The following is a 23877-nucleotide window of genomic DNA, read 5'->3' on the forward strand; positions in this document are numbered from 1 at the left end:
GCGAGCGGGGGCGGCTTTCGGCGCCCGGCGCGAGGGGAGGGAGCGGCTTCGGGGCGGTGTGGGGGGGGGAGGCGCGAGCGGAGATGCGGGGCGCGGGGAGCCGGGGCTCGGCCGCCGCCACGAAGCGCCAGCGCTCGGTGCTGCCGTCGGCCGCCTCACAGGTCGCTCTCGCCGTACAGCGCCGTGGAGAAGGACTTGTAGTCGAGGGCCCCGGGGGCGGCGTCGGGGCCCTGGTAGGGGGCCATGCGGGCGATGCAGTACTCGGCCTGGTCCGGCGGCAGCTCTCGTCTCAGCTCCTCGGCCGTGATGTAGTTCTGCGGCGGCGAAAAGGTGGGGGGGGAAGAGCTGAGGGGGTGGTCGGCAGAACCGCTTCCGGCTCCGGGTTGCGCTTTTGAGTCGCTCGGGATCGCTTGGGGCTCCGTAGCGCCCCGGGCGCGAGCGTGTTCCCCTCCCGCTCACCTTGTCCCCAGCAAGGACCTTGAAGGAGGCGATGACCTGGTCGGCCGTGTCCGTGTCGGTCGTTTCCCGGGACATGAAGTCGATGAAAGCCTGGAAGGTGACGATCCCGCTGTTGTTGGGATCCACGACGCTCATTATCCGGTTGAACTCAGCGTCGCCCTGCGAGAAGGAGGAGGAGGAGGAGGAGGAGAGGGGAAGGAGGCAGGTCAGCGGTGAGCGGAGCGTGCACGGCTACGGCCCGCCCCGCGTCCGCCTTCTGCCGCGAGCTAATCCGCATCCGAGAGCCGGGCGAATCCGCTCCCTGTCCCCCAGGGGAGACCTCTCCGAAGGCGAATCCCTCTCTGCTCTGGCGGGGCAGGAGAGAGACGCCGGCGGCATGGCGGACTCCCGCTTCGGAAGCGTCCGCGCTCAGCCCTCGAGCGGGAGCCGCCTCCGCCCAGGAAGCGGGAGGGCTCCGGCTGCTCCGGCAACGGAGCCGTTCCCCACCTGCGGCCCTTTTCCCCCGCCTTGTCCCAAGCCGGCGCAGCGGGGCGCCAGCACCCACCGCAGCCCCTCGGGCGGACGGAAAGGAGAAGATCAGAAAGGGAAAAGCAGGCAGAGGGAAAAAGGGGGAAGTAGCCGAGAGCGTACCAGGCTGTATCCCGTGGAGATAAGGAGAGCTCGGAAGTCATCCGTGTCCATGCTTCCTGTGCGCTTCTATTCCGAGAGGTTGACAGAGGAGGAAGAGGAGGGAGAGCCAGCCACCAAGGGCAAGAGACGGGCAGCGCATGCAGAGACAGGCGGGAAGAGAGGACGGAAAAGCCCAGGAGGGCAGCGGGGGGGGGTGAAAGGAGGAGAAAAACAGGCAGATTCAGTCAAAGGAGGCATTTTGGAACGTCGATGCAGTGCACCAAGGAACAGGGGAGAGGAGCCGAACAGGAAAATCCAGCACGGACACGGGCAATGGGGCGGCGGAGGGAGGAAGGAAGGGGCGGGGGGGGGGGGGGGGAGGGGCCCCCAGATGGGGGGGCGGGAAGAGGGAAAGGGGGGAGGTTAACGGCGGCGGTGGCGGTCGCGAGCTGCGCGGCGGCCCGGCTCGGTACCTGTCTGTCGTTTTCCACATCGTATCCCAAGCTGATGAGGCAGGCTTTGAACTCCTCCGGTCCCAGGGAACCGCCGTGGTCCTGCGCCACGCGGGGCCCGGGGGCGGCAGCGTGGCGAGGAGCCGCGCCGGGAGGCGGACGACGACGCGCGCGGTGGCGGCAGCAGGAGAGGGGGGGCAGGAGACATGCACCAGCGGGGAGGGATGGAGGGAAAAACACTCCGTTAGTGGTGTGCGCCGTGGGCTCTGCCGCCGCCCGCCTGCTTCCCCCGGCGCCTCGCTGGGGCCGGGGCGCGAACCGGGGGGGCCACGGTGCATCAAGGGCTGCCTCCCCGCACCGGGGAATTTCAAGGCAACGGGGGGGGGGAGAAAAAGAAACGGCCCCGGTCTCGCTGCTGCCAGAAGAGCAGAGCGGCTTTAGGGGAACGCGGGCTGGCGCGGCAGCTCGCTCCGCGCTGCCCGAGGGGGAAGGCGGCGGCGGGACAAGTCGCACGGAAGGGACGTTTCTGCAGTCGGCCGCGGTCCCGGCGCGCTCGAGCTCGCGGGTACCTTGTCGAAGTGGTTGAAGGAAGCCCTGAACTCCTGCATCTGCTCCTGGCTGATGCCCTTGGCGTCGCGCGTCAGGATCTGGTTCTCCACCTCGTTGATGGTGCGGGCGATGGTGGTGAGGAGCTGCTCCCAGCCCACGCGGATGTGCTGCGGGAGGCGAGGGGCACGCTCAGAGGGGCGAGCGCGGGGGGCCATGCCGCTTGACGAGGCCGGGCGAGCGCCTCGGCACCGCGACAGCCACTTTCACCAGAGCCAATCGGCGGAGCGAGAGTCGCCGGACGGGAAGCGACTAACGCCGATACCGTGGCGAGGCTCAAGGGCTGGAAGCCAACCGCCAAGCTGGAAGGCTCCAGCATCCCCGACTCTCGCTGCCCCCCCGAGTCGAGGCTTCGCAAGGGTCTTCCTAGAAGTGACACCGACCCCTCTCCCGCCTCGGCCTGGCTGGGCACACGCCAGGGCTGCCTGGACGGGGTAGCTGAGCTCAGACTCAGCTCTAGAGCGAAGGCTCAGGCCTCTCTGCGCTCCCGCTTGCAGCCCTCCGCGTTTCGGACGCGCCGGGGATCAGGGCGAAGGGCACCCACCTCCATGGTGTAGTTGGTGTGCTTGTTGTCGAAGATGAGCGCCTCCTGAATGAGCTGGTGCTGCTGCTCCAGCAGGTCGATGTTGGGTTTGTAGTCCACGATGCTCTGCTCGTACTGCTTGAGGTGGTTGAGCTGGTCCTCCAGCGTGCCGTTCATCTCGATGGAGATGCGCCCGATCTCCTGGGGCAGAGGAGCAAAGCCCGGCCGGGCCGGCTCAGGGAGAGGGGCAGCTGGGTTGCCGTGGCGCGGCCGCGAGGAAGCCGCCGGCAGGCTCTGCTCCGAGCCGCGCGCCGGGGCTCGGCCCCAGGTAGCCGCCCGCGGCTCCGTGGGCCGATTTTCTCCGCCGATTCGCCGTTCGCAGCTGTGCTTTCTCAAGCCAGCGCGCGCCGGGGAGGCCGCACCGACAGCCAGCTCTCCTCGCGGGGGGGTTTAGCCCTCGGCGGAGCGCGAGCCCTCTCGACGGCAGATGGCACTCCAACTCCAGCGGCGCCCACCAGCCGCCGGATAACCAGCACCCGCCGGGGTCCAGCCCTTACCTCCATCTTGGTCTGGATCCAGGGTCCCACGATGTTGGCCTGGCTGGCGAACTGCCGCCGTAGGTGCTCGTTGGACTGCTGCTTGCTCTGCTCGTCGAGCAGGGCATGGTCCCTCTTGGGCACCAGCTGCTGGACCTGCGCGGAACCGGGAACGGTGCTGGAAAACCCATCGGCCCCCCCCCTGCGGCGTGGGGCGGACGGGAGCACGCGGCAGCAGGGACAGGCCCTCTTTGCCAGGGCGGCTATTTTGGGAAGGCTGCAGGAAGGCACGGCCATAAAACCTCCGGAACGCAGCTAGTCCGGGCGCAATGATGATAGGAAACGGTTTCTGGAGCCTGCAGCCGTCTGCTCTGCCGGCGGAGCAGGGAGGCCACTGCCCTTGAGCAGATCCCTCTGCTGCCAAGGTGTTTTAACCCGACCCCCTTCGGCATTTCAAACAGCAACGGCAGCTCGTTTTTGCAGCCGGGACTTCTGCGATCGGGGCTGTCCGCAGCAAGGGGCGCTTACCCGCTCCCACTTGGAGTTGATGATCTGCGGGGTGACGGAAGTGTAAGGGTTATTCCCGGAGAGCTTGATGCTGTTGAAGTCTGCGATCCTCTGCGCCTCCCTCTGGATGCCCAGGATGGCTTCGCGCTCCTTGTCAGCATCGGGCAGGGTGGATTTGAACTGGTCGTGAGCCGCAATCAGTCCCTGCGAGAGACGGGATCCACATTAGAGCGCTGGAGATGGTGCCGGAGCACCGCGTGGTGGAGCCGGCTTCAGCAGGTGAGGCACTGGAAGGCTTGGGGACCTCAGGGCCCCTTCGAGGATGATTTTATACCTGCTCACACGAGCATCTTTCCACTGAGGACGAGCTCTCTGGGTCTTACAGACCCCAAAGCTCACGGCAGCATGGAAAGGCGGCAGAGAAGCCACCTCAGAACACGAGACAAATGCGCCTGCCGAAAGCCGAAGGCTACGGAGCCTCCTCCTGTCTCCTCTGGCCTCCTACCTCAATCTCCTCGATGGTGTGGACGATGAACATGTCCTGAAGGTCTTCCATGGCGCTCTCCATCCAGTTGTTGAAGGGGGCTGCCCTCTTCGCGTACTCGAGGTGCAGCTCATCGATCGTTTCCAGCTGCTTCTCTGTTTTCTGCGGGAAGGAGGCACACGGATGGGCCAAGTTAGGAACAGATGAACCTCCCCGGCAGCAGGCGACGGTGGTGCAGCCTCCTCTGCCGCGATTCGGGGCAGGGAGCCAGCGAGCAGGCAGGTTTGATTTACCTCGAGGGCCTCTCTCCTACTGTGGGTCAAGGAACCCAGGACGTCCCATTGGTCACAGATCTTCTGGCACCGGGCGTTCACGCTGGGAGAGTCGTAGTAATCCAGCTCGCTTTAGCGGGGCAAAGGGAAGAGAAGCACAGGGGTGAGGACGCGAGAGGACGCGGGGGGCTGCGGAGACCGCGGCTGCGAGGAGACGCCCCGTCCGCTCCCGCTGCTTCGGGACGGGCTCCGCTCTCCCGCCTCGCTCCCGTCTCCCGTTCGTGGCCAGCCACGGCCTCCCTGGGGGACGCGCTCCGCCGCGAGCGGCCCCTTCCCGCAGCCCCTGCAGAGCCTCGCGAGGAGCCGAGCGGGACGAGCCCCGGGCGCGCGCTGGGCTCGCTCTCCACCACCCGCGGCTCTCGGGTTTCTAGCAGCGCTGCCGGCCGCCAGCGCCCGTCCCAGACGCTTTGCGGAAAAGGCCAAGGAATGAGAGCGAGAAGGATGGCCAGGAGGCAGTGGGGGAGCTGGGGAGAGCAGCGGGACGGCCCGCGGGCACCCCGGGAGCCCAGCCACGGGACGGTCGCACGCGCGCCGCCCAGGCGGCTCCGGGACGCTTTTAAAGCCCCGCGCGCACGGCGGCGGCTCCTGCGCGAGCCGGCCCGGCTCCTCCACCCCTGCCGGCCTCCGCAGGTTTTCCATGAAGTAATGCTCGGAGCCGGCGCGTCCCTGCTTCCCAGCTTCTCGGCTACTCGAGCCGCTGGAATAAGGGCTCCATTCATGGCTTCGCCCTGCCTTCGGCTTTCAGTGTACTAATTGTGTGCAAGTTTATCTGGCTGGAAAAAATAAAAAAAGGCGCGCGGCTCCCTGGAAGCCCTTACAATAACTGTATTCTGGCGGCGCAGCAAGCGGAGGGGGAAGGGAAGGGGCAGAACAATAGGGGCACTGTGCGGGCGAGGGGGCCGCCGCCTCGGCGCTCGCGGGCGATGCGCCCTCCAGGTTCGGCTCGGAGGCCGCCAGCAGCCAAGGCCCGGAGAAAAGCCTCGCGCCTCGACCGAAAAGCGTCGCGGCGCCGCGGGGTAGCGCCGGGCAGGCAGCAAAAAGGGCGCCGGGGCAGGAGCGAAAGCCGCCGTTTGCAGCCCGGGGCGGTGGGGAAAGAAGAGGCGCACTGAGCTTCAGCTACAGGAGGTTCCCCGCAGCGGGCGCAGGGGAAGGGGAGCGGAGCGGGTTTCGGTTTTGCGGCAGGGGGAAGCCCGGGGGGAGGCGGGCGGACGTACTTGAGCTCCTGCGCGATGGCGGCGATCTGCTCCACGCGGTCCTGGTGGGCTGCCAGGTCGCTCTCGAAGGCCTCGTGCTTCCTGATGAGGGCTTTGATGTCCGACAGGGTGGCCGTCTCGTAGTCCTTCTGCTTCAGCATGGCCTCCTTGCCTAGGAAGAGGAGGACGGCGGCAGTCAGCTCCCCCCAGCCGGAGCGGGGCAGGGCAGAGCGCTCCGTCCTCCTCTGCACGCGCTGGGACGGGCACCAGGGAACCGCCGGGGGCAATTGTGCCCACGTTAGCTTCTCGGCAGGCCGGTCCGGTCCAAAGCAGTGCGTCTTCCCCCCACAACCCCCCGAAAAAAGGTCCGTCCGCCCCCTCAAAAGCAGCTACCTTCAGTCCAGGACTCGTGGATGGACGCCTTCTGCCTGAACTTCTCGGCCAGGTGGTCGAGCCGCTCCAGCCGCCGGATCTCGTTCAGCAGCCACTCCTCGTAGCCCTTCTCCGCCTGCTCCAAGTGCTGCCAGCCGTTGTTGATGTCCTGCGGGGCAGAGCAGGAGGGCGCGGGGCATTGGCGGGCGCCCGCGCGGAGGACGAGGCGGCCCGGAGGCGCGCGGCCACCCTCCGGCTCCCCGTCCTCCTCGCGGGGCAGCCGACCCCAGGGGCTGCTTACCGAGACCATCTTCCCCTCCGAGGGCATGAAAGCAGGCCTGTTGCTCAGCCTGAGTTTCGTCTGCAAGGTGTTGAAGTTGATCTCCAGCTGGCATTTCTCCTGCACTTTGGGGGGCTTGTGGATACGCCGGTAGTCGCGGAAGTCCTCCAGCTTCTGCTGCATCTCCTGGATGGTCTTCTGGGGGCTGCGGTCTTCCAGCCAGGGGATAGTGCGCTTAATCCACTCCAGCAGCTGCAGGGGGTGGAAAAGGGGATTTGCTCAGTTGAGGGCAGGGAATAGCGGCCAGGGCTGTATCCGCCGCTGGTTTTAGGGGGAAGGAAGGCAAAGCGCGGGAGCCGCTGTGCGAGGAGGGGGCTTACGTCGGAAGCTAGTTTCTCGTAGTCCTCCATGAGGTGCTCATTCTCCTGGTTCACAGCCAGCACTTTGCAGATGCGGTTCGCCGCCGTCTCGGCCTAGAGGGGAAAGAGCAGCCCAAGGGGGTAAAAGTCGGGCCCGTCCGCCGCGCGGCAAGGCACGAGGGGCCGCGGCGCCCCGACCCGCGCGGCAAGGCACGAGGGGCCGCGGCGCCCCGACCCGCGCGGCCCCTGCCCGGCTGAGCGAGCGCCCGAAGCCGGCTCTGCCCGAGCAGCTTTCCGGGGATTTTATCCAGCAGCGTTTGGCAGCAGCAGCTTTACCTGGAAGGAGGTTGAGAGCTTCCTGCCTTCCCGGTGGGGCCCTGCCGGCAGCCGCGCTCGGGGCTGAGGCTGCCCCGGCCCCGGCACGGCGCTACCACCCCGGGGCACCGCTCTGCGCCTGCCGCGGCTCGCGCGCAGCTCGGCTCGTGCCCATCTCCGCCTGCAGCTTTCGGCTCCGGCATCGCAAGCGACGCCTTGCGAAGGGCTTTGCGGAAAAGGCAAGCTCAGGTTGCGAGCGCCGGAGCGCCGAGGGACGGGGCCGCGGCAAGCCGGTGGCGGTCGGGAGCGGAGCCCACGCTTCCTTCCTGCTGCCGCCTTGGTAGTTTTTCTTCCATTTTCCCCCTTGCCCCGCTGCAAGCACAGCTCGCTTTCGGGATGGGGGCGCCTGGCCGCAGGGCACCGGCGCTGGTTCGGGCAGACCGAAAGCCGCTGGGAGGGCGCAGCCCTTCCCCAGCGCCCGCGGACCCGCGCGGAGCTCTTTGCCGACGGCAACACTCGCGAGCGCCCGGATAACGGCACGGCACCCGGCCCGGCTGCTGGGGCTGCGGTGCTGGGAGCCATCCGTCCGCCGCGGAGGCCTCGGCCCGTGCCGTTTCCCACTGCCTCGGTGGGATGCAAGCCCGGGAGCCGGCGCCTGGGGGCCGCTCCGCAGCACATCCGCAGCTGCGGCTTTGACCCGAGCGCTCCCCGAGCGGATGCCCTCGGCAAGCGCAAGCCGCAGTGGTTTCCTCCGAGCAAGTAGCTCCAGCTCCCCTCACGCTGCCCCGGTCGGGCTTTTACCGGGATCTAAGCACCATCCTCCAGGCTCCCGCTCTTCCGTGCAGGCAGATCCTCGCTCCGCACTGGGTGGGAGGGTGAGGAATAGGCGGAGGCAGAAAAGCAAGCCTGCGGATCGAGTACCTCGGCAGGCAGCACAGAAAGAGTCCGAGGAGAGGAGGCGAAAGCCAGGCACCCGCAGAACTAGCGAGGAGGGTCTACAGAAGGACGGGGAGAGGAAAAACAGAGCTGGGGAAACGAGTCGCCACAGAAGGGGGGGGAAACAAAAACCAAACCCAACAACGAGAAACCAAACCCGAGACATCAGGAGCCTGAAAGCCTTCAAGGAAAAAGCGCAAGCGCCAGCAGCCGGCATTCGGAGCTGCGCTGCTCCGGGCACTGCTTAGCCGTGTTAGCCGTGCTCCCGGCGGACCCCGAGTGCGGCACGCGCCGGTGGGGCAGAGAGCAGCACGTGCTCCCGAAGCTGGCAAACAGCAGCCGATGCGGAGAACCTGCCAGCTGCCCTCCGAAGGGCCGGGAGCTCACGAAGGACAACAAAAGCGACCGGCCAGGCCGCGATTTCGCACGGTCCAGCTGCCCGGGGGGAGGTTGTGGGAAGCGCTAAGCCGTAGGGGAGAAACGCCTGTCCGGATGGGCTCTGCAAAACGCTGGCTAACGAACCAGGCAAGCAATTCCGGCCCAGCGACGGGTTTACGCTGCCGGCCAACAAATGAATCCCAACCTTTAACAACCACCTCCGCAGCCGACCGGGACCTAGGGCTGCCGGGAAATCAGCCGGCATGAAAAGCGCTGGGCCGGCACCCGACGCGCAGCTGTCAGGGTCTGCGGCGGGGCGAGCGCGTCGGCCGCGCGGGGAGCCAGGATTTTTGCCTTTGGGGTTTGCTCCGCAGAACAAACGGCTTCCCAAAGCTCGGCCCAGAGGGGGCAGCGATTGCCAAGGGGCCGCATCCAAAAACGGGGGAGCAGCTCCCTCATCCCAGAGCCGGGCAGCGGGACCAGGCCAACGCCCGCCGCTCCGGAGAAGGGCTTGAGCACGGTTCAGCTGCAATAACCCGACCGTGTCTAACGGATCCGGATCCAACGGCAAAGATTCCCGCAGTTAGCAGCAGGTGCCTTAAGCACACAGGCGAGCCAGGCACTTCCGGGGGCCGGAGAGCAGGGAAAGGAAAGCACGGCTGCAGAGTCGCGTTAGAGCCATGGGCTCTAACGAGCCCCAAGACGACAGGATTTGTAGCAGGTCGGCGCTGGCTCAGAGCGGAGATCCGACAAGCCTCTGACCGAGGTCTCTGGCCAGCACGGAGCTGTGGAGACCACGGGCTCTCCTCTCCCCCGGCCCTTTGCTCTGCGAGTCCTCTGAGGCGCCTGAGCCGATCTAAAACAGCACCCAGAGCTCTCGTAAGCCCAGACTGCGCTGAAGAGGGCTGGAAACGCAGGTCATTATAGACTGCGACTCCTGGAACGGTTACCCAGGTTATCTACGGTCCCGCAAGGTGGCAAAAGTCAAGCTACGCTCAACCGGGAAAAGACTTTTCCAGCTGGTTTTCAGCATTACTGAATGCGGCTGGAAGAGAAAGGGGGAGGCTGCGGGGAAGGAAGAAAAGCAGCGGGGCTAACCCGCAGGGACGGGAGCACAAGACACGCTCCCGTCGAAGAGCCGCCCGCACACAGCTCTCGTAATGAGCCTCGGGCGGATTTCCCCAGCGTTAATGCATCCAGCCGCAGCGTTCGCCGCCACTACTATTTTTCATTGAAAAAACAGCCTGAAATTGGAGAGAGCTGTGCTGAACGTCTCCCACCGCAGTCGCTGGCAGGTCTCCGTTGCAGTTTGAGCTGAGCTCCGGGGCGCTTAATGCGGCGGCGTGCATCCCAGGGCGCCTTCAGCCCCACGGCCCGCAGCTCACCTGCTCCCCACGCTCCCTCCTCGCTTGGCTACAGGCAGGAACAGCCCCGGCTGCCGGACGCGGGGCAAGGCAGCCTCTTTAGGAAGAAAGCTAGGGCGCTTCGCTACGCCTGCTCCTTCCGCCTCCCCTCACACTGTGTTTAACCGCTGCGGCAGGGCCGCGGCCGGAGCGGAGATGCCGGCTCTCCTACTGCTCTCCGCCGCGGCCGCAAGGAGGGAGAGCTTAGGAACGAGCCCGGGTTTTGCTCTTAGGAGGGACACACACACTCTGTTCTTCTCCTGGCCGAAGCAGAGGTAAGGCTGCTCTCGTTTTTACGGTTCAAGAAGCCGTGCAGCAGCGTAACAAGCTTCCGGAAGTGGAAGGCACAAGGTTAGTAGCGGTTCAACCCCAGTCACCTACAGCAGCAGCACGCAGCTCCACCCAGCAAAGCTCACCTTTTGAGCCCCCGAGAAAGCGTGGTAGAAGCAGGAAACGTATGTCATGATGGCCTTCTCATCGGGCCTGAGAGTGCCTACAATATCTGCGCAGAGAGAAAGGGAGGAGAAAGGGTGAAGGAGCAGCACGGGAATCTCCAAACCCCTCGAGCATGCAGCAGAGGGGAACAAGCGCTTGCTTGGGACCGGAATCCAAACCGGAGCTGGCTGACGGGGGGTGTTTCTGCTGCTGTGCTTCCTTTGCTTTACAGCCCAGCCTCTTTCAGAGCGCTGAGGCCTTGTTTTCGAGACGTTAGCTACCAAGTTGCGTCAGGCAGCGTCCCGGAGCTTGCAGAAGTTTGCTGGTGCCCCGGGTTATTACCAGATTGGCGCTCTGCCCGTCACTTGGCCTAGCTGCTCTGGTGTGAAATTACAGATAGAATCAGGGAAGCCAAGCAGCTTTTTAAACCCGCGTGAACAAACTGAGGTTTGGTTCCCGGTCAACGAGAGACAACGGCCATCTGAAAGAGAAGTCGAATGAGTGTAGGATGCCGCAGTTGGGAAATGTTACAGCAAGATGGACACAGCCGCCTCCGGTACCTTCTGAGCCCCAGAAAAGGCATGGTAGAAGCTTGACACATAGGTCATGATGGCTTTCTCGTCAGGGCGGGCTGTGTTGACAATGTCTGCAAGTGAACGACAAGGGTTAGATCGAGAAGGGGGTGCTCGCTTCCTAACGTGAGCCAGACTCGCTCACCAAGCTGCGTCTAGCGCCACGTCTAGAAGCCAGCTCTTCTTTACGCTGGAATCCCACAAACAAGCAGCTCTTAAAAGCCAGCTAAATACACCTGTACAGGCAGAAGAGCGGGTTAAAAACAGGTCCCATTACGTTAAACGACCTCCCCCCGAACCCTGAGCAAGGCTGGCCACCAGCGTATTGTCTTGGCGCCTGAAGGGGGAGATTTTCCATCAGAACTTGGACATTAATCGTACGTGGAGGGAGTCGCCCTTCGGCAGCAAGTTAAAGCTTGAAGTGCCCGGACAGCTTACCCTCCGCATCCAACATCTTGGGGATGTCCAGGTATTTCTCTGCCACTTCGAAGGCGTTGTTCAGATTTGTCACAGGGTCGTCCTAGAAAGAGGGGGAAAAAAGCTACTGAAGGGCCCGTCCAAGCGGATCACGGCTTCAAAAAGCATAGAAGTGTCGCAACAGCTTGGCCGCACGCATCCCTAATCCAGAGATCACCCAGGAAGCAGCAGCTATTTTCTGAATCCCTATCGGTTTCCCATTCCTGCTTCACAGAGAAGACGCAGAGGAAGTTTTCGGATTTGCCAGTCTGTCCGTCTGCTGCTGAGGCGGTGAGGCAGGTGGACTGAAGGGCAACTATGCTTCTCCGTCAGCTCAAAACTCAGTATTCGGGGGAGAAAAGCAGCAGAGAGGCTGTACTACCGCAGAGCTTTACCTTTCTGAGCTTGTCATATTCAATGAGCTCGGGTCGGTGCCTGTGGATCAAGGCATTGAAAGCAAGACCATCTTTCCAGCTGCAAGAGAGGAGGAGAGAGTGAGACTGCTGTTGCAGGGCAGGGGTTAAATTCACGCTGCCGACGACGATTGCGGAGCGCTGCGTAAAGGGTCCCCTGACACCCCCCTCCTGTCTCGGCCCTTCTACTGCGAATTAGTAAACTGGGGGGAAAGGTATAAATCGTGCATCTTCCTCAGATCTAGCCTTGAAAACCTCTCCTGGAAAGGCAGCCCAGAGAAGGGGCAGAGATTTCAGACTAACTGCAGCAAAAACACGTGGGAGTTGCATTTTCCCTGCCAGCTGAGCCATGCCGAAAACTTCTCCAGATTAAGAGTAGGCCCCAAATACTTCCGAGAAGCCTCAAGGCTGAAGGAGCAGGACTCATTTCTTCTGAAGGGCGTAACGGAGCCGCTCCCAGAGCCGAGACGCCCGGAAGCAGCCTCCGGAGCAGTCACCTGATGTGGAAGTTCTGCACGTTGACGTTCTTGTACGGGGCCGTCTTCCGCTGACACCACAGCAGCAAGCCTTCCTTCGCGGAGGTCTCTGCAAAGGGACGCAACAGGTCAGGGCTTCGCCCCGCAGCCGCTCTGAGCCCGCAGGCGCCGCTCAGACGTTTAGCCGAGCTAAGCGCAGATCCCGTTAACGGCTGAAAATTGTCCCCCGCTAAAGGGAGGCCGCTCAGCCAGCTTGGTGGCCTCGCGAGCGAGCAGCGCAGGGCTCTAGGTTGGGTTTAGTTAACGACGCCGAGCATGCTTCACCCGACCGGCGCGGGCGCCCGTACATACCCACCCCGGCCTCTTACCTTCCACAGAGATGTCCTGAATAGCGAATCTGAGGATAATCGTCCATATCATGCCCAGCGTCATCTTCGCGTTACCGTCCACGATCTCTGAAAACGAAAGGGAAAGCCGGACTTTGAGCTCCCTGCGGCTGGAGACGGCGGATGCCGCTTCCCATCCACGCGTGCCGGGAGAACAACTTCAAGAGGCACCGGAGCGGTGAGCCGTCAAGGGCGGCCGGCCGCTCTTCCGAGCCACCAGATGCCGAGACGGCACCGTAAGCACATCTAGGGAGACATTTGTTGATTTGTGGCTTGTGAGAGCTGGAGGATTGCAGGCCAAGAGCTCATCACGATGTCTGGAGACCGGGACGGCGCTTCAGCAGAGGACGCCTGGACGCTAACCTGCTGCTGCCTGGCGTGACACCAGTGAGGGCCATGTCTAACGCGGCAAACGGGCGGCACAAAACGGCTCCCTCCTGCCCTCCCCACTTTCTTTCAGGTGCTGAGGAGTGAGGCGGGAGCTGTCAGAGCAGCACACGAGATGCCCGGCGCACGTGGATTTGGGCTTGTCACCCAACCCGCTCCACGCTTTGGTTTCACTGCTCGAATTAGCCTGGTATTTAGGGAGCTGAGCGGGGAGACGATGCAGCAACACACAGCTCGCCGCCCACCACACATTGCATCCCCGCCCCGAGGCCTTCACGAGCAGGTAAGTCCAGCTCCGGAGCAACCGCCCTCCACGAAAGGAAGATGTTTTCCAACTCCAGCTGTTAACGCCCGGCTCTGGGTGCTCCATCCCGCGCTGCCACACCACGTTGGCTTTGAGCAGAGCCTCCCTCGGAGCTCAGCGCAGCCCACATCTGCGGCGCCTCCCGGCAGCGTCCCGCAGCAAAGTTCGCGCCGTCCCGGCCACGCTCATTTCCACGGAAAAGACTTCGGGATCGCCTCCAGGCCGGAGAGCAGCTAGAAGGTGTTTGCTTGAACAAGGAGGTGTGAAACGTCTCATGTCTTGAGCAACCAAACCCTCCCCAAAACGAGCGTGGGGGGGGGGATTAAGCCGAGACACTCCAAGAGCAGTCGCCTGCAATGACCGTTCGGCTGACGCGGGGGAGACCGCGGCGGATAAGCCGACTGTTGTAACTGCCGCCACACCCTCGCGTCTTGTCTCTTCACGCGGTGCCGGTCGGAACACGCACCGGTTTCGGGAACAGTCAGCCTTCCCCAGCAGCAAAGCGACGCCAGCCGACAGACTTCAAAGCCGAAGCCTCGGCGCGAGCCGCCGCGCTTTGCGCTCTTCAAACTGGCTCCGCAGGGTGAGCCGCTGCCAAGCGGGGCCCAGCAGCCTCCAGCGCGGCTGCAGGAAGCTCTCCCGAGCTCCAGAACCGGCCCTGCGTCTCGAAAGAAATCCCAGGACGAGCAGCACAGGCTCTGAACCGCACAAGCCAATTTAGCACGGTCTGGTGCCGGTCGCTGCCCAGAAAGATGGACTACAGCCTGCTAGGAAAATCTTCTTCCAAAGCCTCAGCGTGGCCCTTCGGGGCATAGGGAAACCTCAAAGCGAGGGGGGAGGCGGAATTCAATTCCGTATTTAACCAGCTGCTCCAAAGCTGGCACATCGGCGGCGACGGTGCTGCGTATTCTCCCACACAAGCGCGGAAGAACAAGACGCTGTGTTTCCACGCTGCGTTCGCATTTGTTATGCAAATCCTCCGAATTCAGGGGTTCAGCGTAAACGAAATCGCCAGCCGGTTGCCGAAAGCAAGTCCCGCCAGCGGCGGCGCAGGCACCGGGCGCGCTGTGCTTGTTTTGCAACTTGAGAAAAGCTGAAGCAAAGGTTTCCTGGTCTGTGTAACCAGGTTGTTTTTATACTGATAGACCAAATAAATACAGCTGGGACAGAGGCAGAGCCGGGAGCTGGCTCGGCCGTAGAGAACCACGCGACTAAGGAAAATCCGAGATCCTCATCTAATGGCAGGAATTTTGTTTTTTAAATCAAAACAGTTTTCCTGCCAGAACGTATACTTGGCGAGGTTCAAAGGAATACCAGGCAGAAGGACTTGGAACCACGCAGATACAAATATGAGGCTTTTGGGGCGATTTTCTTTCTGTTTTTGATCCGATCGCTAATGGCAATTAGTCAGAGACAGTGGCAGGCGCCCACCTGATGAGCCCTAGAGAAAGTCAAGCCTTAAACTGATCACTAAACCTCACCGCAGGCAAAAAAATCACCGAAGCACCTTCAGATCGCCCCTGCTATTTGGCTTCCCTTTGCGTTAGGCAGAAGCGGAGAGGTGCAGCTCGGGCTTTGCTTAAAAAAGCTTCGTTCAGGACGAGCTGCACCTCGTCCGGGCCTCGAGCTTGGGGCAGGCTGGGATAAACCATCGTTTCTGCTGAGTACAGCGAGAGCAGGTTGCGCAACAGCTTCCCCGAAATCGCCGCGACCCCGGCGAGGGAGGCGCCACCGCCTTCGACCTTCAAACCCCGACGCGGCAGGCGGCAGCCGGGTTCACCTCGGTGCTTCCTAGACCGCTGACGTCGCTGAGGGCGGCCCAGTGCGGCGGCGCTCGGCAGGGCAGCGGGAAGAGGCCGCGGGTCCCGCGCGGCACGGACGAGCTGCTGAGGGCAAGCCTTCCCGCTACGGAGCGCGGCCCGGGCACGGAATGGCCCCAGGAGCCGAAACGAGGCGCGCTGGAGCAAACTCACCTTCAGCTCCTATAGAGACCAGCTTGACTCCTTTGCTAGCTATGAAGTCGAGAGCTTTGTTCACGTTGTTGATTTTATGCACTCGCATTTTGCCCCGCTCTGGTTTTGGCAATCGTTCCCCTGGGGAAAAAAAAAAAAAAGGAAATCGACAGCGTCAGAAGCTTTGGTTTAAGGTAAAAGCTAAAGAACATCAAGGAAGAGAAGGCAGATGAGCCCTTCACCACAATGCTGGGACAAAATCCTTGCTTTTAGGTATTTCTGCACATTTCTATTAAAACCCCCCCACAAATAATGGGGTCCAGCGCAGGGCAAGGTCTCCTTGTGTCCTACAGAGCAGTGCGACTTCTCCAGGAAGATTTTAACAGGCGACCGGCAGCGAGAGCATCTATCGGTACCACGGAGCCGGCGTGCTGCGCCCGCAGTCGCTACGGAGGCCGGCGGGGTTACGCCGAAACGTCCTGCCCGGCACGAAGCCGGAGCGCCGCACTCACCCGAAATCACCTCCAGAAGCAGCATGAGCTTGAGGCCGTCGCGGAAGTCCTCGTCGATGTTCTCGATCTGTGTGCCGGCCTTCCTCAGGTGGGAGTTGCACCAGGCCGTGAACGTCTGCAAGGACAAGGCGGGGGGGGGGGGAAGGTGAGACCTTTTGGGGGCCCAACGCTGCAAAGCGAGGCGAACGTCCAGAGGAACGGCGAACCCCCTTCCGCCCGCTCGGAAACGATGCGCCAGGCTCAAGGGTGGCCAAACCTCGCTGCGCACGAACTCACCCGTTTTGGGCGTTTCGCTGCCTGCTAGAAGGGGGGCGATGGCGGTTTCCGCTTCGCTGCCTGCGGACCCGAAGCCTCGGCGGGGGAATAAGCCGCGTCGCCCTGAATGCGGCGCTTGCAACTCGACAAACCGGGAGCAACGTCCGAAAAAACGGGATTAAGGGCCTAAGGGGCACGCCGCGAACGGCTGCGGAGCCGGAAACCCACTGAAGGGACAGGTTTTGACGGCTGCTGCTCGTTCGACAGCTCCCGGACGCCGTTAACCGACGCTCTGCCCCACGCAGGGCCTTCAGCGCGACGAAACGCGAGGCTCCGAGGAGCCGGCGGCTCCTCCGTGACGGAGGGTCCTTGGAAAGCTCCTCCAGGTGCTGGGAAAAGCGGGTGGCTACCACCGGCCTCGCCACGAGCGTTTGGGGCGTCGTAATAACACCCGCTGCTGCTTCCCGGCTCTGCAGCGGAGCGAGGGGCCGCTGGGTGGGGGTGGTTTCCGAGGGGAGGCTCGTCCCCGTTTCCCCCCCGGCTTTTCCCCTGGAAAGGCAGTGTTGCCTCTCCCTCGGGCCCCGGGGAGGCCGCGGGGGCCGGGTCCGCTTGCCGCCCCCCTCTCTCCGGCCGCCGCGGCCACGCTGGGGCGCGTGAATGAAGTATTGTTCGGCGGCCGGGCCGGGGCAGCCAATGCTCGCCGGCCCCGGTGAGCTCACGGCCGGGGAATGCTGCAGCGACGGTTTTTAATGAGCCGTTCGTCTGGCGAGGATGAGGGGGGGGAGGAAGGCTTCCCCCCTACCGCCCCCCCGGGAACGAGGGGATCAGTGTTAAAAGATGCGACCGCGCGGCGACTCTGCCCACGGCGGCTCGGGAGCGCGGCCGCGGCCACATGTTTCGTGCTGCGGGCGCCCACAGGGGGTAGACGGAGGGAAGCCAGCGTCTCCCATGGATCCGTCTTCAAAGCCTGGGAAGGGCGGCAGGGAAGGGGAAGGAAAAGACGTTTCGAAGACCGAAACGCAAGGCCGAGGAGGCGCCGGGCGGAAGCGCTCCTGTAACCGAGCCCAGTTTACTTCCCGGCGCAGCAGGGCTCACGCTCCGCTGCCACCGGAGAGACCTCTCCCGCGTCGGTGGCGACTTCCAAGGGCTCCTCAGGAAGACGGAAAAGGAGGTAGCAATGTGCTGAACCGCGGCCGAGCAACATTTCACCCCCGGCGGTCTGCCGAACCCTTGCTCCCCATCCCTCGATTCCCTGCTCCGGCAGTGAGACGGCAGATACGAAGCAGCTTCCGGACCGGCTGCTCCCCGCACGGTTATTTGGCATGGCCGAAGCTTGGTCAACCCGGGCTCTGCTTGAGCTCCCCGGCTCCCGCAGCGCGTGGCCTCGGGATATATGGAAAGGGACGTTTTTTTTCCGGTCCTTTGCTGTTTCTCCGTCGACCGAGGGCCGAACCGGCCATCAGGTGGAGACAAACCGACGGAGCTGAGGAAGGCAGCTTGCCCCCAGCCAAAAACGTTTGGTTTCCACCAAGCGACTTTCACGGTAGCATCCCAAGGAACAACCCGGGCTGGAGACCACCGATGGCATCGGAGCTGCCAGGGTGAGGAGCGGCGCGTAGCCGCTTTCGGAGGTTTTTAGCCGAAACCGAGCGTTCCTGCAGTCAGGCTGCTAAGCCGGGCGGCCCGGGTCGGTTAAGGTTAACCAAACCCAGCTTTCGCATCTGCAGCTACTTATCGGGTTTACAGAGGGGTTTTTAGGACAAGCAGCATCCTTCATCCCAGGGACGGGAGCTCGGAAAGAGGGGACGAGGCGGCCGGCGCCGAATCGCCGAACGAAACGCTGCCCGGAGGCAGCCAGCAGCAGCCGATCCAGGCTCGGCCCCTCGCCGTTCACCCGAGCCGGCCGCCGGCTTCGCGGCGCCCGAAGAACAAACAAGCCGGGCCCGACCTTGCGCGGGAGAACCGGGTCACCTCCGATGGCGAAACGATAAGTAACGGCTCCGCTTGCTCGACGCCGCGTCCCAGAGGACGTTCAAAGAGCGGCCACGACGCCGGTGGAGCCCAGCGCCACCCGGCTGCTCCCAGGGGACCCCGAAGGGAGCCCGGACGGGCTCGCCGGCCCCCTGGAAAAGCCTTAGGGACTCCAAAGACATTAAATGCTACAACCTAGGCTGTGCTTCCTATATATATTTATATATATTAACCGCTCGCCTTATTGCTGCTCTTAGGCCCTTCTCTGCCCCGCGGCTCGCTGGGCCGCTGCTCCTCTTGGCACCCAAAAACACCCGGGTGCCCTGGTGGGTTCGGGGGAAGGTGCCGGCTGCCGGAGCCGTGGGGACTTGGTGTGTGACGGGGGGGAATCGGCGGGCGAGGGGCAGCTCCGCCGACGATCAGCCCCGGTTTGGGGGCCGCGGAGCAGTGCCGAGCCTGCAGCCCCGGCCAGAGGGGGATGACGATGACGACGATGACGACGACACACCTCTCTCCCCGCTCCCCTCCGGCGCGGCGTCGTTAACGCAATCGGAGGCCGGGGAGGAGGAGCGAGCGAGGCGATGGGAACGGCGGCGGCTGAGTCAGCGGCTCCGCCAGGGCCGGGCCTGGCACGGCCGTTCGGGGCGGCCCTACCTATTCCGCGCTCGCCTCCCGCCGAGCCGCGCGGGGGCCGGCCGGGCCGGGCGTCTTCCTCCTCCACGCGGGGGCTGAGCCAGCGCGTGCGAAAAAAAGAGAAAAAAAAGAAAAAAAGCACCCAGGAGAGCGCTGCTGCGAAAGTGTTTTGACGTCTGCGGTCAGGCTGGAGGTGGAGAGCGGAGACCGTTAGAACCAGGCGGTTTTTAGCGGAGCCAAGGGGCAGCTATCGGTGCGCTAAAACCGGCCGGTTTGGAAACCCGCCGTGTTTCGGGGCGGTTTCGCCACCCGCCGTCTCTGGCCCCTTCGAGGGCAGCTCGGCGCCCGCAGGTGGGACGCGGCGCCCACGGGACCTTGGCGTCCTGGTGCCGGGCCAGCGGAAAGGCAGCCGGAGATCGGAGCGCCTGGACGGGACAGGCTCGAAAACGCTGTTGGCGAGGGGCCTCCCGGCACGGCTCGGCAGCAACACTCGTGCTGAGACAACTGCCCTGAGCTCCTGGTCACCGAGACCACGTGGAGCTCCTGGCCACCGAGCCCATGTGGTCCTCCTGGTCACCAAGCCCACGTGGAGATCCTGGCCACCGAGCCCATGTGGTCCTCCTGGTCACCAAGCCCACGTGGAGCTCCTGGCCACCGAGCCCATGTGGTCCTCCTGGTCACCAAGCCCACGTGGAGCTCCTGGCCACCAAGCCCATATGGTCCTCCTGGTCACCAAGCCCACATGGAGCTCCTGGTCATCGAGCCCGCAAGGAGCTCATGGCCACCAAGCCCACGTGGAGCTCCTGGTCACCGAGCCCACGTGGTCCTCCTGGCCACTGAGCCCACGTGGTTCTCCTGTCCACTGAGCCCATGTGGTCCTCCTGTTCACCGAGCCTGCGTGGAGCTCCCGGTCACCGAGCCCACATGGAGCTCCTGGTCACAGAGCCCATGTGGTCCTCCTGGCCACCAAGCCCACGTGGAGCTCCTGGTCACCGAGCCCATGTGGTCCTCCTGGCCACCAAGTCCGCATGGAGCCCCTGGTCACCGAGCCCACGTGGTCCTCCTGGCCACGAAGACCACGTGGTCCTCCCGGGCTGCGTCTGGGCTGCCCTCCGAGAGGGGCCCCACCCTCGCCACCGCGGGTTTCAAAGCGTCTCTCTTCCCCGGCGCAGGCGGCCCGCGCTTGTTTTAGAAACGCTATGGAAACTGCCGCGGAGCTAAAAATAGCCGGGGAAGAACAGAAGGTAATTAGAAGCCTTCGAGCCCTCCGCAAACCTCGCTCGAAGCTCATTTCCTCAAAAGATCGCAGCTCCCTTCCGAGGCCGCCAGCCGCCCGGCGCTCCGCACGCAGCCGCGCGTTAGCCTGCCGGGATTAAACCCCGTCGCCCGCGTCCTCCTCTCTCGGTGAGCAGCGTCGACCGAGAGGCGAAAAGCTCAGCTCCGAGGCGCAAACTCCTGCTCGCTAGCTCCTGCTCAGCAGAGACCCGCTGAAAACGGGAAATTGGAGCCGCCTGTTTCAGCAGAGTTTTGCCCAAACTCTGTCAAGCCCCTGGGAGAAGGGATGAGGGTAAAGAAAGCAGGAGCTTTCCCGGCCAGGAACGGTACCCGCCGGATGCCGGCTGCTCCTCCGAAACCCGGACTACGGCAGAGGCGTTCAGAGCTTCTCGGGCTGCCACCGACTCGCTTGTGCTGATTTTGAGATGCTCAAACTTTTACAGCTTCGGGAGTAGACGCTTCGAGCGCTCCCGAGAGCAAACCTCGACGGAGGCAAGCGCTTTCTGCCGCAGCGGGCGAAGCGGGGACAGGCTGGCGGCTCGCTTCGAGCTCAAACTCCCGAAACGAGGAGCCGCTCTCCGGATCAGACGAGCAAGATTTACTACAGCTACTTCACGGAGCGGGCAAAGGGCGGCTTTCAGGGAGCAACACTTTTCCGAATAGAAGTTACTAAAAAAGGAGATTCTCCGTACGCTTCTGGAATTTCCTTCCCACGGGAGGCTCCGGAGAAACGCTTTCCAGGCATTGTGTCAGAGCCGCCTTTGTCGCGGGGGAAGAGGTGGCGACACACCTTCCTACGGGCCTCGGCGGCCGGGTTAAAGCCCCGTCCTGCGTCGAGGGGAGACCGCGAGCTGGGGGGCCGCGGCTCCGCTTAGGAACGGCACCTTCGACCCGCGTGACGTTGGGAAACCTTGAGAAAATCAAGGTGCTGACGGGGAGGGAACGCGCTGGCAAGTCGCGCTGAATCCATCTCGTTGTTCTTCCCAAGACGAGGAGCTTCTGGGGCGTCTCCCGAGCGGCGGGGTCCACTCCACCGGGCAAGCCGGGCCCTCGCTTCGACGAGCCGAAACTTCACCTGCGGTTCATCCCGCAACGCTTCTCCTCAACGGTGATCGGGCCCCCAGATGCTAATAAAACCCCCCATTTTGCCCTCCGGCGCAAAGCGCTCCCCTCCCTTCGGAAGGAGGACGCCCAGCTCGGCAAACGCAGGCAGCCGCGACGGGACACGCGAGGGCTGTTAACCGCCCCCGGCGTAACCTGCCCCCAAAAGACCAGCCCCGCGCTCGGACAAGCCGGCAAGGACAGGCCGCGGGGACGGAACGGGCCGCGAGCTGCCTGCTCGGAGGGGATGCGAATCTGCCGACGAGGCGAGCGGCCGCGTACCAAGCCGCGTCGGCGTCGCCGGCTCACGGCAGCACTCGAGGCGCGTGCGGGCCCGGCCGTTTTCCACAGCCTTCCTTTTAAGGCAAAGGCGAGCGCGGACTTTAGACCGCCGCGAAGACAAACGCTCGCGCAGCCTCGAGCCTGAGCCGGCTTTAGAGGCCGGGGCAGGGGCCGAGCGTTTGTTTACTCGGGGAAATTTACGGGGCAGAAGCACGTCAGTATTTTTCCATTAGTTCACCGCAGACGATAAATAATCCGGCCCCCAAAAGCATCTTTATTTAGAAGTCTGCTTCCATCATTTATTTTTATTTTAGAATAACGTCTTACAGCATAGTTCTGCCCCGGACTCGCACTTCCCGGGAAGGAAAACCTGTAGGAACAGCTCCGAGGGGCAGGGATCACTCGGCTAAACGCCCCCGCAGCTTTTTTCCCTACGACAGGTTGCAACGGGGCCCCTCCAGACCAGTAATTCCCACCTCCTGCTTCTTTTAACGGGAGCATGCCAGCCGGGCCAGAGCCGCTGCTGCCGCGGAGCTGCGTCTCCTCCCCTCGGGCCGGGCCGCCAGCATCGCCTTCGAGCGCCCGCGCAGGAAGCGTGTCGAGCCGGAAACGGCTCCCGTGCTTGAAGTTCGCAGCCTGCGCTTAGATGTCTCGGAGACTAAACAAAGCCCCGGAGAAGGGAGGAATTTCTCAACACGTTTTCTTAACGCCGCAGCTGCAGGATCGATTACCGGCGGCGCAGGACCGCGGCCTGCGCTAGCCATCAGCGGGATCGCAGGGATCATCCGGTCCCATCGAGATGGGGCCTAACGGAGAAGCAGGCGGATCCGTTCCGGAAACGCGCGAGCGGGGAGACCTGCCGCGAGCCAGCGCCAGCCGAGCTCCTCCAAAGTCAGCTCTGCCGCCGGCTTCGAGGAGGAACAGCTCTGTGGGTTAAGCAGGGCAGGAGGGGAAAAAAAAATAAAAAATCCAGAGAAACGGGGTTTTTATTTCAAAGGGATCGTAGGGAGCGACGACTCCCAAGCCACCTCTGCCGGTGCAGCTCCACCTTCACGGCAGCCGTGGGATGAGCGACCCACCCCGGCCTGTCCCACCTTGCGTTATCCAAGGCAGGCCACGCTCCCGACACGGAAACACTCAAAAAAAGTAGGATATTATGCAAAAAAACAGAGGTGCCGTTAGCCTCAAACCGCCTCTTAATTACGATTAGAGCAATTAGGCACCGGCTAGGTACGCTCTGCCCACAGCCATGCTGGCGGTTAGTGACTTCCCGGGGTGGCGAGGAGCCGCCGCTGCCGCCGCCTCCGGCCACTTGTCATTCTCCTGTCGTGTTTTTTTTTTTCCCCCCTAATTTGCTGCTACCGAACAAACGAGGAAGAGGCCGGAGCGGGGAGATTCTCGTCATTCTTTTCCCTTATTAGGCTCTCGCCTCGATTGTTTGGGGAGACGGAGGAGAAGCGGCCGCAGGAAATGGCCTTTCGGCGCTGGCGACGGGGCGGGGGGGGGAAGGAGGCCGGGCCCGGCGGTGCCTGCACAAAAGCCGCCGAGACAAGTTTCTTTCCTGCCGCGCAGCAGCTCGGAGCGAGCCGAATCCTCCCGGCCGGCAACGAATCCCCGCGGCAGGCAAAGCGGAGCGGCCGTCGCCCCGCAAGGCGGCGAACCTGCCGCGCCGCACGCGCGTCCCAGGTCCCGAGCCAGAGCGAGGTTTGCGGCTGCTCGGACCGCAGTCGATCCCCACCGGTTTTGGTCACCAGACTTCTGGTTTTAAGCCAAGTAAGAAACACGATAAAAACTCCCACAGAAAGAAAGGGGAAAAAAAAAAAAGCGCTATCGCTGTAGGTGAGTCACGGCGGGAGCCGAACACGGTGTACTCGCATTCCTGCGGGGATGAGGAGTTCCCGGAGCAGACACACCTCTCCGAACCTGGGTGTTGCCTCTCCCGCCCCAGCCAGACGCACGGAAACCCACGTTTGCAGCTGGTTAAAAATTTATCTCCGTGCTTCCAAATATTCCGCATGTGCAGCCTTTACGGAAGGGTGTATTTTTTTTTGTTTTTTTTTTTTTTCCAGCGGCACATTTCTAGAGCTAAATATAAGTTCCCTGCAAGAGTTTGCCCCATTAGATCATGGGAAATTCAAGGTAATTCTCCGCTCTCTCCAGCGGAGAAGGGTTGCGAACGCACTACGGTGATCGAAGCCCCGGATTCATTCAAAAAGCAGACGCTAAAAACCCGGATTTAGGTTGCACGTTAGTGCAAGACCAAGTCAGACACTTACGACTTCGGGATAGGGCCCTAATCGGTGTTTTAACGCACGCGCTCGCTTGCTTGCGCCCAAGCCCCACTGGAAGCCAGGAGAATTTCATCCGGCCGTTTCCTTCCGACCGATGCAGTTCCTATTCCCGGGGTTCCCCCCCGCCCCGTTTTCTTTAACGGGAACTGGGGGACGAAGAGGCGAGACGCCACGCGAGAGGGTTAAGTATTTTTAGAGGAGGTTTTAAGCCAGCAGCATTCTTGGACTGGGCCCTGTCCCGGACAATGGCTTCTTAGCACTAGGTCAAAGTTAGTCTCTCTGGAGCCTGGAAAAAAAACACTCCTAAAAAAAGCCGGATCGCTGCTGGACCAAGCACGGGGACTCGGTGCAAGTCAGCAGCAAGGATCCAAACGCCGCCGGGGGAACCTGCATGCGCTCAGCCCGCATCTGCAGCCCATTCCCGAACCCCAT

The 23877-nt window shown here is 63.1% G+C and overlaps 1 protein-coding gene across 1 annotated transcript; it reads right to left on the reverse strand.

Annotated features, from left to right (window-relative positions):
- Positions 1-121: 121 nt before the first annotated feature.
- Positions 122-23877, reverse strand: ACTN4 (actinin alpha 4). The gene is made up of 21 exons (XM_026057018.1): positions 23776-23877; positions 15638-15752; positions 15147-15266; positions 12465-12551; positions 12118-12205; positions 11603-11681; positions 11190-11271; positions 10740-10825; positions 6734-6826; positions 6375-6605; positions 6095-6242; positions 5723-5873; positions 4470-4578; positions 4198-4338; positions 3714-3896; positions 3207-3341; positions 2671-2850; positions 2090-2236; positions 1542-1622; positions 460-618; positions 122-314 (listed from the first exon to the last, which is right to left on the reverse strand). Exons 1-21 carry the CDS (start codon positions 23875-23877, stop codon positions 156-158), a joined length of 2676 nt encoding a protein of 891 aa, XP_025912803.1. The 3' UTR covers positions 122-155.

Source organism: Apteryx rowi, unplaced genomic scaffold (genome assembly GCF_003343035.1).
Source record: "Apteryx rowi isolate R43461 unplaced genomic scaffold, aptRow1 scaffold_1356, whole genome shotgun sequence".
NCBI lineage: Eukaryota > Metazoa > Chordata > Aves > Apterygiformes > Apterygidae > Apteryx > Apteryx rowi.